General features: G+C 38.0%; 1 protein-coding gene across 5 annotated transcripts in view; it reads left to right on the forward strand.

Moving 5' to 3' along the window:
- Positions 1-20,245, forward strand: part of LOC129773449 (protein single-minded) — a 93,375-nt gene that overhangs the window by 27,517 nt on the left and 45,613 nt on the right. Inside the window, exon 1 of one of the 5 annotated variants that reach the window (XM_055777075.1) lies at positions 14,462-14,800. The exons of the other annotated variants lie outside the window; for them this stretch is intronic. Within the exon in view, the coding sequence (XP_055633050.1) occupies positions 14,788-14,800 (13 nt within the window). The 5' untranslated portion in view covers positions 14,462-14,787. Of the gene's footprint in view, positions 1-14,461; positions 14,801-20,245 lie in introns of those variants that run through there. 5 annotated transcript variants of the gene reach the window in all.

Below are 20,245 nucleotides of genomic sequence, written 5' to 3' on the forward strand. Positions count from 1 at the left end.
ATTCGGGGTGGTTTTGACCAAGCTGCGCCATGTTGTAGTGTGTTGTGTGTTCTACGCAGATAATACTACTCGTTTAAGCTCTTCAAATTCCTCGTACTTCTTGTAAGCTGCATCTACTATTCGTCCGCTCACTCCTCACAAGTTCCTGACAGGGTTTCGATTTAATAAACAAGCTGACCAGTCCCGAGTCTGAAGTTCCTATTCTTTAAACCATACCATGACCTTCCGAATTTTATGAATTGATGCCAAATTACCCAATGGTTTGTATGTATGCGTGCAGACATCTTTTTCTGTTTTCTTTTCTCATTTCACTTGGGATTGTGCCAAAGAAAAGTCCATACGACGTCAATGGGGGTCGAACCTATGCCAGCTGGAATGCAAAGCTAAATTACACGAGCACGCTATTCACATGGCTAATGATGCTTAAGAAGTTGGTCAGCAAATATGTGATAATATTGCACCTGATTATATAATGAAGTTGGAAGGTGTTGTCTAAGAGTAAAAAAGGAGTGCATGAAGGAGAACAATATCTATCTCGGTATGGGCTGTGTATGTGGCAAATCATGCGGAAAGCTTATTTGTCTTTTGTTTCGGTCGTTCGTATTAATCTTATATTGCTATACCATGTATATTATACAAATGATTATACAAATGATTACCAAATGATGGTTTTTCTAGGCGCCCGCCAGCTGGTCTAGAATAGTGCCACCTTCAAACGCAATGAATTAAATATCCCTCCACTTTTTGCTGTGAATATTTCATATGATGTTTCCATTTTAATATTTTCTTTCAGATTGTTAGTTATTTAATATTAACATATCCAGTTGTGGGACCATAACATGTAATAATGCAAAAATTGTCATTAGGAACAATTTCTACAATGTTTTCTCCAGGCTTATCATTTGTTAAATGAGTCATTGAGAATGCTTGAAACATCCGGCATAAGGTTTCGAAATTCAATAAAAAACAAATTAGAAAAAATTCGCCATCGAAAATGGCGAATGCGAGTTTTAATAATGTATTGTTATTTTAATTTTAAAACTATGATAAGTAATGTGAATTAATTATGCAGATTTCTTTCAAGAAATATAGTCATGAAAAGAGCAACAGTGATGAATGATAAATTAGAAATTTCTTAAGTTAAATATTGGCACTCATTTTTATTCTAGTTGAACGAAAATTACGAAGATTGTAAAGATCGTAAAGATCGTACTAAACGAAGAAAAACTGCCAAATACTTATTATTCGTGATGTATTTTTCAAATCTTTGTACTACACTATCTAATAAATGTTTTTACGGTGGTTAGATACTCCTCCCCCCTCTCTTAGGGGGGCTGCCATACAAATGAAACACAAATTTCTACATTTCTCAAGAATTAATCAATCAAATGAAACTAAATTAGACATATGGAGTTTTTAGGGTGCAAAAAATATTTATATGATCCCTCCTGATCACTCCTTCCCCTTTCTTAGGGTGAGCTGTCATACAAATGAAAAACAAATTTCTGCATAACTCGAAAACTAATCAAGCAAATGGAGCCAAATTTGGCATGTGAAGATTTTAGGGGACACGAAACGTTTCTGTGGTGAATAGACACTCCTCCCCCTCTCTAAGGAAAGAAGAGGGTAGGGTTCTATCATATTTTCTGAATCAAACATTTATTCCATGTATCGGAGAAACATGTTATTTGCAAGTGGTTGAAAAATATTGAACGGGAATTGTGTCTGAAAATAATCTGATATGACAATGATGAGTTTTGATAGAAATACTAGGAATTTTATAGTAAAAGGTAAATGGAACTGGGTCAATGAACAGTTCTGCGATTGGACTCATGAACATGCGCTTAGTAAAAAAACGTGAATGTCTGAAGGTATTGATAACAAAAAAAAACAAATTTTGGGCGGGACAAAGTTTGCCGGGTCAGTTAGTTTTAAATAATATCTAGTATTGCTTTTCAATTGTTCATTTAAAAACCTCACATTATGAAATCAAAAATATTGCGCTTTTCCCCTTCGCATCACCTCTTATTTTAGTTTTTTGGTTAAACCGAGTAGAAAAATGAACTCTGCGTATCCGAAAACATGCATTTTGATACCAAACACGATAAGAACTGAAATTTTTGAACTTTGTTAATGAATTACGATTGCGTCGTTGTGGATGATGAAAAGTATTCCTAGGTCGTATTCGGAAGAAATGTGAACAAGAATGGTAGACCTCGTCTGATAGACAGAGTGCGCTGGTAGATTGTAAAATTGAAAAAAGAGTACAATGTTCCTGAGAAAGTTCTGGTAAAGAAGAAGTTGCTACCTTTTCTGCAGCACCATAAAGTTGATTGCAACAACGACACTAAGGTTTCTAAAAAGTTGGATACACCCGAAAACTACAACCACAAAGTTTGTATGATTTCTAAGAGGCTATTCCATAGACCTTAGATTTCATAAATAGATTAATGCAAAACCCCTCGTTGAAAGACTTGCTAGGGCGCATATAAACGCCGTCTGTGGTTAAGAATCTTCAAAAACCTCAATTCTATGCCACAACTTCAAATTCTTGATTTTTTTTCTAATTTTTTTTCAGTAGAAAGTCGCTCAATTGTATCACTCTCACGCGTTCAAAGTACGACTTATTCGCAATCTAGGACAGCTACAAAGTTGCTCACGCCAGCCGACATACAGCATACAGAGTTTTGCTTTCACTTTCCGCGGAAGGGCATTTACGACTTTGTGGGGCTGAGTGACACTGATGACGCTTCTGGTAATTTGTCTCATACGGCCCTAAAAGCATCACTCATCACAAATCATCGACTATCGACATGGGTAATGAACGAGAGGAGACCCTCATCCACCGGCTACTCACTACTACCCAATAGATGAGGTTCCCCAATGTATATATGACCGTGTGCTTTAAAATGTCAAACTCCTACATAGTGCGGCTGGCTGGTTGAATGACGACGTCGCGCAAGTGTCGCTCGTAAAAATATGATTAGTCTTGGACAGTAAAATGTTAATTCCTGGGTTTTCTTCCGAGAAGCCCCCCTAAGGCCGCCGCAATTCTCTTAAAAACTTTTAACAACTTTTTTGTGCCATTTTTGTTTGCTTTCTATGAACCAGCGAATAACATGCATGTGTGCATTCTGGGCCTTTGAGCATTGATTTTTATTATCATTTGTCCTTTCTCCGAACGCCCCTCATCCCACTCCGTTACGAATGGATCGCGAAAAAGTCAAACGAATCTGATCGGTTTTAAATGACAAGAAAAATCCGAAAATAAAATGCAATAAAAGCTGGCACAAAGCGGACGATTATTTTTGCTTAAATCATAAAAACGACCGCAGAATAATGATGGGGCCATTATCCGCGCCCTTGGGCGTACATAATTTGACAGTTGTGTAAACACGCTAAGACGAACTCGGAGGGAGAGTGTGTATCAGTTTTCACAAACTGACCAGAGTGACGTCTTTATTGGTTCTCTGAACCAACAACAACAACAACACAAAACGGTCGGGCGAAAGCTGACTCCACACGGGATGGATGTGGACTGAATTGTAATAAGCTCTTCGTCATGGCTCTTCCCGTTTTGGTGTGCGCAATTCGCTCCGTTCATTTACACACGATTGTTACAGATTGGATGGTTTCGCATGAACTCGTAGATCCGGAGCATAGTTCTACACCATGAAGATAGCATCATCAAATGATAATATATCATGAATACTTCCACGCAGAATTAGCATAAAAATTGTTTGATTCTGCCCAAAACCTCTCCGATTCATATAAACAATTTTATCTGTGGTTCAAATGATGATTAACCAGACTTAGGAACCTTTTCTTTAAAAAAAATATTACAGTAATCGTTGGGAAAATGGATCTGCCTTAACTGGACTACTTTTTAACTGGACGAACGTTAACTGGGCTGTAGTAATTTATTTATTTTTGTTTTTAAGTAAAATATATCGTTTATTTCAAAAATATAAAAGAGTATTTACATCAAAAAAAATAATTTCCGTCTCTTAAGTAGAATGCAAGTGCGCCAACATCAATTCTTCAGTTAATTTCATTAACATAGTTGATACACAGAATTAAAATTTTCAATATTTGACTTCGTTTGGTAGTTGCTATGTTTAGTCGTGCTGGTCGCATTAGTTCCTCGAAAGAGAGACGTTGCCATCCCATGAGTATTCCTGTTATTCTCTGTTGTACACAGCGTTGCCAATGTTCCAGTTAAAACTGGGTTCTTCCAGTTTTTTTTCTCTCGATCCAGCCGAACAGTTAAATCCTAAAATCTTCCAGTTTTTTTGAAATATCATCCAGTTTTATTCAGTTTTTCTTAATACGTATACTTCAGTTTTACCCATTTTATAGAAAAATCCCCAATGTATCAATATTATCCCTCACTCACTCTTTATATCATTCAAACAATTTTGATTTTTGACGTCCAAAAGTACATTCTCGAGTTAGAGGAAATACTTAAGGATACCTCATTTTGATCTTGATACTAAAATTTGGTTTGGACAAGCCTGATATAAGAAGTAAAACATCAAAGAATAATACTAAAATTGGAGAGAAATAGATTTTCAATACAAATAAAGGGTGTGTCACATCAAATTGCATCACGGAAAAAACGCTGTAGAAATTCGCCCAGTAGACCGATCCTTTTGAAAATTTTAGACAGTAAAATAAAAACTATTAAACAACTTTTGGCATTTTCTTTTTATTCATACTTCGAGCCCAAGCCCGTATGCTCGCACCTTCCTCTTCACCTCGTCCATAAGGTTCTGTACAACGTCAGGTTGTAGTTTTTTTTAACAGAAATCCATTTTCTCTTGAAGTCCGCCTCCGATTTGACAACTTTTGGGTTCTTCCGGAGGGCCTGCTTCATAATCGCCCAATATTTCTCTATTGGGCGAAGCTCCGACGCGTTGGGCGGGTTCATTTCCTTTGGCACGAAGGTGACCCCGTTGGCTTCGTACCACTCCAACACGTCCTTTGAATAGTGGCACGAAGCGAGATCCGGCCAGAAGATGGCTTCAATAGCTTCAATAGTGGTAGTAAGCGCTTCTGTAGGCACTCCTTAAGGTAAACCTGCCCGTTTACCGTGCCGGTCATCACGAAGGGGGCGCTCCGCTTTCCGCAAGAGTAGATCGCTTGCCACACCATGTACTTTTTGGCAAACTTGGATAGTTTCTGCTTGCGAATCTCCTCCGGAACGCTGAATTTGTCCTCTGCGGAGAAGAACAACACGCCCGGCAGCTGACGAAAGTCCGCTTCGACGTAGGTTTCGTCGTCCATTACCAGGCAATGCGGCTTCGTTAGCATTTCGGTGTACAGCTTCCGGGCTCGCGTCTTCCCCACCATGTTTTGCATTTCGTCGCGGTTAGGAGCCTTCTGAACCTTGTATGTACGCAGGTCCTCCCGCTGCTTGGTCCGCTGGACGAATGAACTTGACAAATTCAGCTTATTGGCGACATCCCGGACCGAACTTCTCGGATCACGTCTAAACTGCTTAACTACGTGCTTGTGATCTATTTCACTGACGGAGCATCCATTTTTGCCGTTCTTCACCTTCCGGTCGATGGTTAGGTTCTCGAAGTATCGTTTTAGTACTCTGCTGACCGTGGATTGGACGATTCCCAGCATCTTACCGATGTCCCGATGTGACAACTCTGGATTCTCGAAATGAGTGCGCAGGATTAATTCACGACGCCCTTTTTCGTTCGACGACAGTTTTCCAAATTTACGAAAAATTGACAGTGAAGCATGGCCAACGTGATCTATACACTCTTATCTGATTATAAGCGAAAGCTGAAGATGTAATTCCTAAAAATTTAATTTTTACAGTGTTTTCTCCGTGATGCAATTTGATGTGACACACCCTTTATTTTATAATTTCAATATCAAAGTACAAATTTGGTGAATTGCTTTGGTGTTGAAAGTGCTCCTTCTTCTAGTATTGGAATAATATTGTGGGACCAGATGAAAAATAATTCCAGAATTTCAATACATAGATCACTACATAAATCAGTTCACGGAGACGTCAGTTAGAAAAAAAAAAGAACAAAGGATTGAAGTTAGAGACCTCATTTAATCTGGTATTTAATCTGACATGACATGAGGGACATGATGAACATGAAGCAATAAATACTAGATTTTGCAAGTTTTATCCAAATAAAACCGTATTTCCTAGAGGCTTTAGAAAAAAAAGGTTCTCATATATTGTTTCATAGTAATATTCGAGTAGTGGAAAACGTCATTTTGATCTGCTCGTATGGTATAATAATTTATTTGTTTATATCGCTATTTTATGAACTACGTATAAATGTTACACGAAGAAAATTCTATTTCACTATCATTAGAATAGGTAAAAAAAAAAACATTTTAAAGCTGATTTTTTTTAAAAACGGTTTTACATGATCCAGTTTACTTCCAGTTTTTTTAAGAGCAATCTTCCAGTTTTTTGAAAAGTATTATTGGCAACCCTGGTTGTACGTAAGCCCAAACGGGCGCTACCCGGGAACAGTCACTAAATTGGTGTTGCAGCGTTTCAATCGCAGCATTACAGTGCAGACAGTGTTCATCATCCGCTCTTTGAGTCCTTTTCATCAATTGTCCATGTTCTGTCTTCTCATTTACGAACAAATACAAACTGCTCCGCTGGCTCGACGAGAGTTGTTTCGTTAGAATATTCTTTCAAACTCTATTCCAATTTATTCCCGGATTTCTCCGTTCAACACGAGGTGTTTCTGCTCGCTCCAGGAAGATATGGTGGATTTGTTCACTAGATGGATTCGCTCTAACAATTGGGGGAAGATGGGGGATTTGTTGGGAAATTATCTTGAAGCAGGGAAGGTCTGCGGGGGGAGGAATAGCCTGGTTCAGAAGGGATTGGTAATAGGGGAGGGAGCCACTTGTCTGTATGTGACGATTCAAGAGCAACTGGTAGCTGCAGTTTCAGTCCACCAGATTCGTAAATAATTGGCGTCATATTCAATATGTAGATTTGCTGTGAGGGGCATTCGAATATTATTTGAGATGATATAAAAACAGACATTATTTTCACATGCCAAAACATTGATTAAATTACAGAGAAATAAATTCCCCAAATTATATATCAAAGCGTGTCCGCTATTAAGCGAACGATCATGAGCTCAAAACTCAGGACCCTGAACTGACCATCTTTGTGTGTTATTCTAGCTACTACGTCCACGCAACAATTATCATGTGACGGTAATCCCAGTCCCTTACCGCTCACATTACGGTCTGCTACATCGGTAATTTGTACTATTAATAACACAACAATGGAAGACTTATATCAACAGTTTCAATGTGTATGGTCCAACTGTGGAAATTCGAACAATAGGAATATTCCCACGCCGAAAAAAGGCGACGTTTGTATCGATAGAATAGGAATACTCTCACTCCTAAATGGCTACTGTGTAATAGATAAAAATTTGTATCGATTAGATAACAATACTCTTAGGCCTAAAAATGGCTATTAAGTAATATACAACAAAATTATCGTTAGAAAAAAAATGAAAATATAAATAAAAAAAATTATATACCATACCTGTTATCGCAATCAATGCAAAACATCCAGTGGAAACCTTGTGTTTATTCAATTTCACAATCAAATGGAGCCAAATTTTGGCATGTGGAGGTTTTAGGGGTCAATAAATGGTGGGTTCTATGGTGGTTTGGCACTCCTTGCACTTTGATCACGCGCATTCTTGAACTTGGCACTCCAGAATACATTCAAGGCGTTGTATTCGACCCAGAAATCTCAACTAAGTATTTTTTGGCATTTGAGGGTTTTAGGGTAAGAGAAATTTCTGGTGTATCTGATGTTGTCTGGTATCAGTGTCCAAAGAATAACTATGCTTCCACCAATACAAACAAAAATATGGGTCTCTCTACTAGCTGACAGGAGAATCACGAAGGCGTGAGGGTTGTGATGCAGTTTTCGCTTCTCTTCAGGAAATGAACAAAGGATATTAAGGTGAAGGTGGAAGCTAGCCACAAATGGCTGCCACAATGGCGCTCATTTCTTTCATCTATTTCCCTCACTCCTCGACCTAGAATCAATAATTTTGCGAAACAGTGTGAAGAAAATGATCGTTTTCGCACACTTCCCATCAAGTAATATCGACCAAACTCTAATCGATTACTCACAAGATATTAAATTTTCATCTGCTGTCGCACTGTATAGTGAAAAACGTCGGAAAACTCGGGCTAGTACTCTGAAAGTTAAATTTTCATTTTTCAATCTTCGGCAATGGTTTTGTTTGTATTGGTGAAAGCATCGTTATTTTTTCGACACTGATGCCAGACAACATCATCGAAACAGCTATAAAAATCACTCAATAAAATGTTATTCCTGAATCATAGCGTTTCATGTCATGAAAATCAATAGAATAAAATTGTGTTGATATCAATACAATTTTTATTTTCATGTTTAATGGGTCTATAATGTACGTTTTAGCAACTTCAACATTGGGTAAGAAAATTGTATTGCAGAGCTCGAACACTGCCACGGCTGCCTATGCTTTCAAAAACAGTAAACGGAAAAGTATTTCATTCAATCAAAATGCCTCGGCCAACGAAGAGAATGGTTAAGGCTGTCCAACGTGAATATGTGAAAACAATACGATCAACAAAGGAAAATATTAAGGAATTATCAACATCGAGTTACTATGCGGAAGAACTTGTTAATACCAAAAGAGCCCCAATTCGCATGTGTTATAAATTTACTCATGTTACGCTCGCGTATAATCAGAATTTTACATCATATGCAAATGCACCTTCTATATATATATATTTATATTTGCTATTGTTCATCGGAACATATCGTTCATACATTTTACTTTAGTATTGAATTGTTATTTTTTTTAAATGTATTCAAAAACTCGTGTCAATGAAGCGCCACACAGTCTGATAAGTGAATTGATTTATTTATGTGTGCTTTGCTCTTCTCTCACAAACACTATTGCCCCATTTTTACACGTGGGTTTACCTATACTACTACAATGGCTAGCTTCCACCTTCACCTTAATACAATCACCTAAGATTTAATTTCCAACAGAGTGGATCAAACAGCTTCGGTCGGACATAGTGATATTTAACAACACTACTGAGCGTTTAAAAGCGCCCAATGGTATGCAATTGCACAGCGTGAAAACGTGAGGTACAACCATAATAGCCATAACAACGTACAACCATAATAGGAACATGGCAGCTTTCGATATTGCGATAATTGTCACGTAGATGTGAAATTGTACCAATTATGTTAATACAAAAACACATGTTTATTTCGACAAAATCGTATAAATTGGTCGAATCACAGCATCAAGAAGGTTGTAATGTATGTGTCTACACGGAGTTTGCAGTCACTTCACAGCATAAAAATCTCATTATTTTGACCGCATATTCCATAGCAAAATGCTAAGAAGCAAGCATCAATGGAACACACTATTTTCAAACTAAGTTTTCCAACAAAAGAACAATGTTTCGCATGAAATCGAGCACCAAAATCGAAAATATTTGGGATGTTCAAAAATCATATTAGAGCCTCTAAAAATAAGATATGTTTTCTAAAGTTATAAAAAACTCACTCGTATTACCATAATAGGTACTATTGCGATGATAGGTACTTCTACACTATATCACTAAAAACGGATCACCAAATGTGATGGTCAGCGCAAAACTCTAGGAAGGAATCGTCCTATTTGATATGTGTTCTTATTATTTTATTTTCTGGACCCAACATGTATTCCATGTTATGGAGAAACAGCTTTTAACAAGTGATTGAAAAAATATTGAACGAGAATTGTGTAACACTATGACTTTAATTATAATTTTTCTAACCGATCAATTACGCTTTGTTTCGTGCATCAGGTCAGCTTCAGAGAACAGTTTTTCATTGTGAACACTACAGCAAGGAGCTGAATGATAACCTCTAGTAAACCTTGTCAATTGGGGGTACTGCTTAGAGTTTAATGACCACCAAACGTGAGGAACGTGATTGCGATCGATTCGAAATGTTTTCGCATAACAGTCGTTAGCAATGGATTTTTTTTTACTGAGCGCGACGTTGACTGTCATTTTCGTTTGCCACTTCGTTAAAACAATCCTAAAAGGTGTCGTGAGCTTCGCGTGTAAGCTTTAATTCAGTTTCGCTTTGTTTAATTTGATTTGTGGTTGAGTATGTGTATCCTCTCTCTCAGATTATCAATCTTGAATAAAAATAGTTGATTAATGTTCTTTGCTTATTTGGGTTCGTAGTACTTACTTTTTGTCGACTAGTATTAATATTATTTCAATATACTCACAAACATTTCATCATTATAACATTTTCTGTTATTAAATCCTTAACAGAAAAAAACATCGGTTCAATGTTGAACGTGATCATCTTGCAGAAAACTTGAGATATTCATTCTCGACGGAAAATTTAATCATGGTTCATTATTTTTATGTAAAAACTAGCTGACCCGGCAAACTTCGTCCCGCCCAACATTTGTTTTTTGTTATCAATACCTTCAAACATTAACGTCTCTTACTATGAGCTAGTTCATGGGTCCAATCGCAGAACTGTTCATTGATTGATCTTCTATTCGGCTCCGTTGAATTTACTTTTTACTATAACATTCATAGTATTTCTAACAAAACTCATCATTATTATATCAGATTATTTTCAGACATAATTCTCGTTCAAGATTTTTCAACCACTTGCAAATAACATTTTTCTCTGTTACATGGAATAAATATTTTATACAGAAAATATGATAGAATAAAAACAGCCCTAAATCGGACAATTCCTTCCTCGAGTTCTGCTCTTATCAACACATTCGGCGATCCTTTTTTTTTGGTATAGATAGAAGAAGATATAGGAGTGCGTTTCATCACATTAAAATCCATTTCCAGTTTCGAAGATCAATTTCGCTAACGCAAACATCAAATGAACTAACAGCACTAGTCACATATAGGAATTTAATAAATAGGAATTTAATTTTCCGAATTATTCCTTTTTCCTTCACAGTTTTCCGAAAATTTTGAATTGTCATGTTTGGTTGGAATATTTTTGGTTGAAATATGTGTAATATTTTTATGGGACTCCCTCTCCATTCCAGAGGAGGGAGGGGTGTCATACCATCATACCAACATTCCCCTCCTCAGAATGGTGGGAGAAGTGTTGAACCACTTTAGAAATGTTCCTTGCCCCCTAAAACCTCCACATGCCAAATTTGGTTCAGTATGCTTGATTAGTTCTTGAGTTATGCAGAAATTTGTCTTTCATTTGTATGGCATTTCCCCCTTAGGGGAATGGAGAGTCTAACCACCATAGAAAAATTTATGTCACCCTAAAACCTCCATATGCCTAATTTGATTTCATTTGCTTGCTTAATTCTCGAGTAATGCAAAAAATTGTGTTTCATTTGTATGTTAGCCACATTAACCCCCCCCCCTTTGGGGAGGGGAGTGGAGAGTCTAACCATCATAGAAATATTTATTGCACCCTAAAACCTTCACATGCCAAATTGGGTTTCATTTGCTTGATTAATTCTCAAGTAATGCAGACATTTGTGTTTCATTTGTATGGGAGCCCCTTTAGAGAGGGGGTGGAGAGTCTAGCCATCATAGAAATATTTATTGCACCCTAAAACCTCAATATGCTTAATTTGGTTCCATTTGCATGAATTATTCTCGTGTAATGCAGAAATTTGTGTTTCATTTGTATGGCGAGTATAACAACCATAGAAACATTTATTCACCCTAAAACCTTCACATGCCAAATTTGGTTTCATTTGCTTGATTAATTCTCGAGTAATGCAGACATTTGTGTTTCATTTGTATGGCAGCCTCCCCTTAGAGAGGGGGGTGGAGAGTCTAACCATCATAGAAATATTTATTGCACCCTAAAACTTCAATACACTTAATTTGGTTTCCTTGCATGTTTAATTCTCGTGTAATGCAGAAATTTGTGTTTGATTTGCATGGCAGCCCCCCCTTAGAGAGGAGGGTGGAAAGTCTAACCACCATAGAATCATTTATTGCACCCTAAAACATCCACATGCCAAATTTCGTTTCATTTGCTTGATTAATTCCCGAGTAATGTAGAAATTTGTGTTTAATTTGTAAGGCAGACCCCCCTTAGAGAGGGGGGAGGGGTCTCACACTATCACGAAAACCTTCCCCGGCCTCAAAAACCCCTACAAACCAATTTTCATGTTGATCGGTTCAGTAGTTCCCGAGTTCATAAGAATCAGACAGACAGACAGACAGACAGGCAGAAATCCGTTTTTATATATATAGATGTGTTTATTACTCCCTAAAATGTAATCGTTTGTTTGTTTCATGAACCCATGTATTTTTTCCCAGTTTCGTATTCGCAAATAAAGAGCGGAATATCCTCGAAGCTTACCGGATATCCGGTATCCGGCCAAACTACTGTCCGTTTCATCACTAATTATAATGACGAGATTTGGTAGAAGTGCTTAGAAATTTATGTTAAGAGGAAATTGTGAAGGGTCAATTAGAAGACCAATTAATGAACAGTTCTGCGATTGGACCCATGATGGTATGTAAGAAAACGTGAATGTTTGATGGTATTGATAACATAAAAACCATTTTGGGCGGGACGAAGTTTGCCGGGTCAGCTAGTTATCTACATACTTTCGCTATTTTCGGGAAGTTTCATAATTCTATTTATGTAGAATTTCTGCGATTTATCGGCGAAAAACTTTTTCAAGTGATTTTCGACAGCTCTTTTGTCGGCCAATGGTTTTCCATCAAGCGAGTTGTTCTGCAGAGATCGAAACAAATGATGGTCAATCGGTGCAAAGTCCGGGCTATACGGAAATCAAAACTTCCCAACCAAGCTCCCTCAAGTTTTGGCGTGTCACATTGAAGATATGTGTGTCCTCACGTTGTCAACACTAGCTCTGTTGATTAATCTTGGTACTTTTTTCCAAATCATTTCGTATAATCTATCCAGTTTTGAACAGTAGAGCTCAGAACCAATCGTTATCCATATGGAATCTCACCATACACTCATCATCACCATTGTTGTCACATTTTAATCTGTACCACAAAGATTAAAAATCTTTCTCATCTGTACTTTTTCTTCCAAAAATCTGTACCAATAAAACTATTCGTTATAGAGAAAAATCTATTAGCATGAAAAAATACTCATTTATTTACTACAAACACTACATTTACATTTGCAAGTCATTCGTGTGTTTGATGATGCTTATACATAGTTTTTCGGAATCTATATCGCTAGATTGCGATACTGCAGTATAAAAGTCGTCTTGTACCTTGATGTTACATTGTTCAAATCTAAGAAATTTCACACGCAGGAAAAATCTATACCAATCTGTACTTTTTGACGAAAATCTGTACTCTGTACCGTATAGAATCTGTACCAAAAATAACGAAAAAATCTGCACGTGTGGCAACGCTGATTATGATATCTTATTCGGCGCCAATCCAGAATTTAAGTTTCTGCTGGAAATTTTCCTTTTCCGTAGTGAAAAAGCTTTGCATTTAGTATTTTTCCAGAAATTTCCCTCATTTTCAGACCAATAAAACTTTTGACACGATTGGTGAATTAGCAAACTTTGTTTTAGAAAAATATAACCTAAAATGTCATCAGCGCTCTGTTGACTCCGTTAGATTGGTGTCGCCAGATATATCAAATTGTATCATATAATGACATTTAACTGCGGATACTTTTTAAATTACCTAATATTTATTTGTCAATGATGTTATATTAAATTGTGGTATTAAGGTAAGCATCCAGTAATTTGAGCAGTGGAACTTTCTTTATCGGTCACTGTATCGGATTTCTGAGCAAAAAAAAGTTAAATCGAGCCTATCGAGAAATCCTAACCCCCTAACAACAAAACTCGAGAAGATTGAATTGTGTCACACATCTCGCCGTTTCGCCGACGTCAAACGTGATCATCTTTCCCTTCCGAATGCAGCCCATTTTGATCAACAAACCTCAATGTCAAACGGATTTTACTCATTTCTGAGAACATGTGTCTCTAGACGAGCTTAGCTTGGTCGGTTGTTCAGCACTGTACAAAATAAGCCAAGATAACGCGGTAATCGCGGCAGTGGAGGAAAAAATTAGCTTCAGCGAATACTGTCATAAAGTCACGGATTGTTTTGAAAAAAAAAGTTTTCAGTTTGATACAACAAATATGCAACAACCGTCGTTGCTGTTGCTGCTATTGTTGCCGCTGCTGTTCAGCCACAACGATTTCACTGTTCGAACGAAGTAGTGCGCCGCGGAAAGGTATTGTGCTATGGTTCGGACCTGAGTACCTGTCATTGTCACGCTACAAACACCCGCCAAACGGCAACAGTCATGTGCGAAGCGCAACACTGCCCCGTCTAAGTTGTTCTATCTTAATTATACAAAAGCTTTGAAAAACACCAAACATGGCAATGACATTGCAACCGTTGAAGGAAAGAAGCTCTCAATGTGGCGAACGAGCGGTCCGGTCCGAGAACCCCAACAGAAGGAAGAAAGTTCGCGCTAAGCGCCATCCTAGCTCTTAGTATAGCTTCAGCTGAAACAGTCAGTCAGTCAGTTTGAAGCTGGACTTGAGTTTAAAAAGTTGTTATGATTTTTTTTGTTCTATGGTTGTTTCGAAAATAACAAAGCACTCTCAAGGATGGCTTTGGCAAGTTCATGGGATCATGGGTTGGTTCAGGTGAACCGTGCAGCTGGTAGTGAACGGAAGTGAAGCCAAGTGAATTTTGGATGTGAATGTGAATCAATCAGACGAGATGTCCTATAAAAGTGAGTCTGTGCATTATAATTGGTTGTGTGGTGTTCTCGTTTGTGTAGCATCGAAATCGTTTGCTGGAGGAGTGGAATGCACTGTTATTAAAATCTGTACATTTTGAAAATTTTCTAGTCCATGCCAGAGAATAGTTTTCTATGAATCTCTTGCTTACAAGAAATATCAAAATGAAAAATAAAAATCATCGAAAACATATCATTATAAATAAGTGAAGAAAATTGTATAGTGGGCCATCTAGGATTTAGTTTCTAAGGCCAAGCACAGATTTCCCAGATGATAAATGCCTAACTCCCATCGCCTTCAATGATCGCAACACGATGACTGATAGGCGATTAAAACATCCTCATTATTCCACGTTACACCAGCCGTTCCACAAGAAAGTCAACCTCTGATTTTTCCGTTTTACCTGAAGGATAAAATAATTCCAGTTAGTAATTGAAGCTTACGTTCCCCGTTCATCGTCTTTCCAATGGAATATGCTTGAAGTGTATTTTTACAACTTCATAAATGTCATAAATGTTTTGAGTGTTCGTTGTTGGGCTTCGTACAATCAACGTTGTCTATCAAAGCCCGCAAAAAGCGATCGATTTAGTACTTCACATCATCATGAATACAGGGAACTATGAAGAGTTCATGGCAACAAGCATTTTTGGAGACATTCAGTACAAGTCTATTTCGCTGTAGACGCTGCCTGTAATCACGAAGGTATTGTTTACTTTCCACAAGTATATATAACGTGCCAAATTCTTTACTTTAAGGCACATTTTGACTTTTTCTTCTGCTTAAAGTGATCATTCATTTTGAGCTTATTCATTGTGATATACTGTGGCTGTTCTGGTAGTTGTTTGAAGTCAGCTTAGACGTACGGCGTGATACACAAATTACGCACAGCTAAATTTTTTACTGTTTTCGGACCTCCTCCCCCCTATGTAACAATAAGTAAAGCAAGACAATCCATCCTCCCCTTTAAGTTACGTAACGCTAACATAATCAAAGTGAAAGTCGTTTGAAAAAAAATTCATAATATTTTTGCTCGTTTTGAGATATGAAAATATCAACGCAAAAAATCGGACATCTGCCCAGGTCGAAAACAAATTTTCATTCGGAAGTTCGTTATATGCAAGAAGTGACTTAGGAAGAGCTTTCGACATGTAAGAACATAACGTACTAATTTCGTTCCAAGGATTTGGGAGTTTCCGGACTCAATATATTCTCTGTTTTGAGTTTTTCATCCAAGTGAGATCCCTCATGATCATGAGAAAATACTGAACTTGCTAACTCCCCGAGAAGAGGAGCCACCCGATGTTCAACTCGGTTGAAAGCACTGCGTCCTGGAGATTATGTAGTAATGAATAATGCATCAATATTCAATTGATTGAAATGATAAATCGAAAATATCTATGACCTTCTGATCCCCCATCCACGTTAATTATGATTACTGGCTTGATGATTCATTGATCTCGAATTCGAATTTTATAATCGAGCTCATGCGAAAATGCGTTTGAAGAACAGTGACTTCCTAAACGAACTTTAACCCGTGGGGCCAATGTCGGTCACTAGGGGCCGACATTGAGCTTTTTGGTAGGAAAGCGCTGACTGATTGGGACTGACAGTTACAAAATAAGAAAATAAAAATATATGCTGTTTGTTTTCGGATGTTTTACAAAATGTGACTACTTTCTAGTCTAATTCCTGATTATTTTTCATTTATACAATCAGTATCTTTGGAAGCTGGGATCGACACTGATATTGTGCAAACGCTCTTGATGCGGGCTAAAGGAAAAGCGCAGCAAGTAAAATTCGGGTCGATCTGCTTAACGTGTTAACGTCCATTGGACTACTGTATTGTCTTTGTCTTTGTCTTTATCAATTCATCATTTGACTTCAAGGTATTTATGAAGGTACCTTATTCTGAGCTTGAGCTTGAGCTTGAGCTTGGGTAGACTGTACAATTCGTAGTTGCTCTCCGTGATTGACCTGAACCAACCAAATTGCACAAAGAACACACAGAATGACGCTTGGGACTAGCAAATCATTCTCGTTGTGCAATTTTTGATGATTCGAGCTTTAAATGGTCAATAACGACGCCGGCCACGTCCTTACAGTCACCAGGGGAAGGGAAGGAATGTTAGTATGATATTCGCCGCCCGAAGGCCAGAAGGGTCGCCTCTATAGCGTGGTTCCCTAGCGTTTATCATGGAGGGGGGATAATTGTTAGTGGGAAAAGGTAAGAATCAGGATTCACTGAGGTAAGTGATATGACAATATAAACCCGAACTATCGACCACTCGACCGAACAAAATCAGAAAATCTCATGCATCACAACATGCGGTGCTGCCTTCAGGTATCCTGAGAAGACCTTCAGGTATCCTGAGAAGAAAAACCTGTAAAATTGATCAGACTGATTATACATTTTACTATTTAGCGCAAATCAAATCGCGAAGGCCGAAAAGACACGAAACTTTTTCACTAAACTAAACAAAATAATTATTACTTTCCAGATCGTTTCCTCACAATTTGTTAAAAAAAAGTGTTTAACCTAATTTAATTCACAGAGTGTTCGACAACACTAAAAACTAGCACACCTGTGATGAATTTTGAACCACTTTAGTTGTTGCCAGTAGCTGTAATATTTCCTCTCTCATCTTTTCACTCACACTCACTCATATGTGCTTCTGAAACTTCAGCGTATATTGGCGATCTAACGTACAAATCTACACCTAGGTAGCCAAATAATTTATGGTTTTTTGTACCTTTTGGAATACTGATTGAAGCTGTATTGTGGATCTGAATATAAAGATTAAACAGGTTGAATTAAAGAAGGAAATTCGAGAGCACAATCAAACACAAGTAGAAAAATGCACGATTCCTGCATGTGAGAAATACCTTGGAAAGCCCGGAAGTAAAATATACGTGATTTGTTTTTGAGTTTTAGGTTACATTAGCATCATTTTCTTAGTTCAAAAACAAAATCCAGATGTTTCACCGATCGTTTACGTTTTGCGTTAGATCGCCAATTGAGTACGCTCACTATTAGCATTGCTGTTATGAAACACTACGAGCGCTCATATATAAAAATAATTTGAATCCATGCAATCATGCAATTTACACACTTCATTTTACACTCAACCTCCCGAGCCTATTTTTCGGTAGAATAGAAGTAACAGCTTTTTCACACAATTTCTCGCATCAACAACACTGCAAAACACAATCGAAGGGAGCTGAATATCAACTCTTTATGAAGGTACCTTATTCTGAATTAAAAATTAAAAAGGACACACGGATAATAATCGTTGACGAAATGAACTAATTCACACATTAAAGTCAAACAAACGGTATGCTACATGAAGACGTCTACAAATAAAATTGATAGGATCGTGTGACCCTCAGAACTCTCAATTCAGCCCGTAGGATCTTCGCTCCAAATACAGCTTGATTGACAGGACATCGAATTTGAAGGGGTTCTATATGCAACAGCGCGCATCGGTCCTCGTAATGTGGAAGATCCACCGGGTCACGCCAACGCAGGTCAGCGCCCGCATCATAAACCGCCTTTGCACGGACTCAATTCTTGCAATCCACACTGCTTCAAATGGATACCAGACGACAGATGCATACTCCAGAATTGGCCTAGCGATTGGACTAGCGAACAGTAAAGAGCACCCAAACACAAGGGATCATCAAAACCTTCGGCGAATATTGCAGTTGAAAGGAGAGTCGAAAGCCCAACAACACTCCAAGATCCTTAACTTTCTCGACGCGTACAAGTTGTTCTCCACGAATAGTATAATTGAAGGTAATGGGTCTTTTGCACCTCCGGAATGATATAATCGAACATTTGGCGACACTAATTTCGAGAAAGGTTTTAGGGAACCAATACGCAGAACGATCTAAAAGCTCCTGCAGATAACTACAGTCAGCTTCACTTTGAACAGTAAGAAAAAAATGATGATCATCAGCATAAATCAGTAGTCCACTGTTTCGCAGAAGAATTCCCACATCATTAAAATACAGCGTAAACTGTAATGGACCTAAATTACTGCCTTGTGGCACACCAGAACGTGGCGAGAAATGCACAGATTCACAGGATCCAGTTTTGACGCTAAGTTGTCTGTTGCGTAGATACGAATGAAACCAGTTGCACATTCTCTCCGATGCTCCAAGTTGAAATAATTCAGCCAGTAAGATTTCGTTTTTTACCGTGTCGAAAGCAGCCTTGATATCCGTATATACTGCATCCACCTGTGCTCCGTCGTCCATCGCGCCGATGCAAGTCGTTGTGAATTCGCAGAGATTGCTCTCTACTGATCACTTTAGGTAAAACCCATGCTGGAAAGGACTAATGAAGCTCCTGCATGAACTAAGCAAAATAGCATTCACAATGGATTCCAGACATTTTGATCTCGCCGACAAAGATGTTATTTCTCGGTAGTTAGAGATGTCAGTCTTGTCACCCTTCTCGAACATAGGAATCATATAAGACGATTTCCAGACTGTTGGATGTTTTTGGTATTGTCTCTTGAAAACGCAAGAGAGAATCTTATACGAACTGCTTCAGCATGAGAAACGTGCTCTGGCTTATGTTCAGCAGCCATGAGAAAAACATGATCCGGAAGATTAAAGCGATATTCGAGATGTATTAATCGGTACCTGCTTACTGGCAGCTGATGTGCGCAAAGTTGAGTTCAAAAAGAATATCAATTTGAGGGTGTTACACAAATTAACACAAAAAATTAAGGATCGAATTTCCATAATGCGAAGCCTTGGTCAAACGGAAAGAAATTAACTGGAGATGAGAATTGTGCACGACAATATCGTGCGGAAACGATCGTGGTCAAAGCGTTGTGTAGCAGCACAAACAGTGGCCAAATCAGGACTAACGGCCAGGAAAGTTCTAATGTGTATCTGGCGGAACTTGAAAGGAATACTTTATTGTGTGTTGCTGTTGCAACAACTGGGCCGTTTGAAGCTAACGATTGACCAGAAACGGCCAGAATTGGCCAACAGAAGAGATGTTGTGTTCCATCAGGACAACGCAAAACCACACACGTCTGTAGTGACTCGCCAGAAATTCAGGGATCTTGATTGGAAAGTTTTAGTGCATCCACCATATAGTCCGGACTTGGTACCATGTGATTACCACCTTTTTCTCGCATTGCAAAACTTCCTGAGTGATAAGAAATTGGGATCGAAATAAGATTGTGAAGATCGATTACTAAAGTTTTCCATCAATAAGGACTAAGACTTCTATGAGAGAGGCATTATTAAGCTACATTTAAAATAGCACCAACTTATGCAACAAAACGCTGAATATAAGACCCAAATCAGACAATTCGAAGTATCTTTCATGCAAAAAATGGATCTCCCCAACCTAATACTACATTGGCTGAGAAATCCCGGGATTTTTAATGAAAACAATCGTTTTTTGGTCGAAGCTATAT

Source organism: Toxorhynchites rutilus, chromosome 1, assembly GCF_029784135.1.
Source record: "Toxorhynchites rutilus septentrionalis strain SRP chromosome 1, ASM2978413v1, whole genome shotgun sequence".
Lineage (NCBI taxonomy): Eukaryota > Metazoa > Arthropoda > Insecta > Diptera > Culicidae > Toxorhynchites > Toxorhynchites rutilus.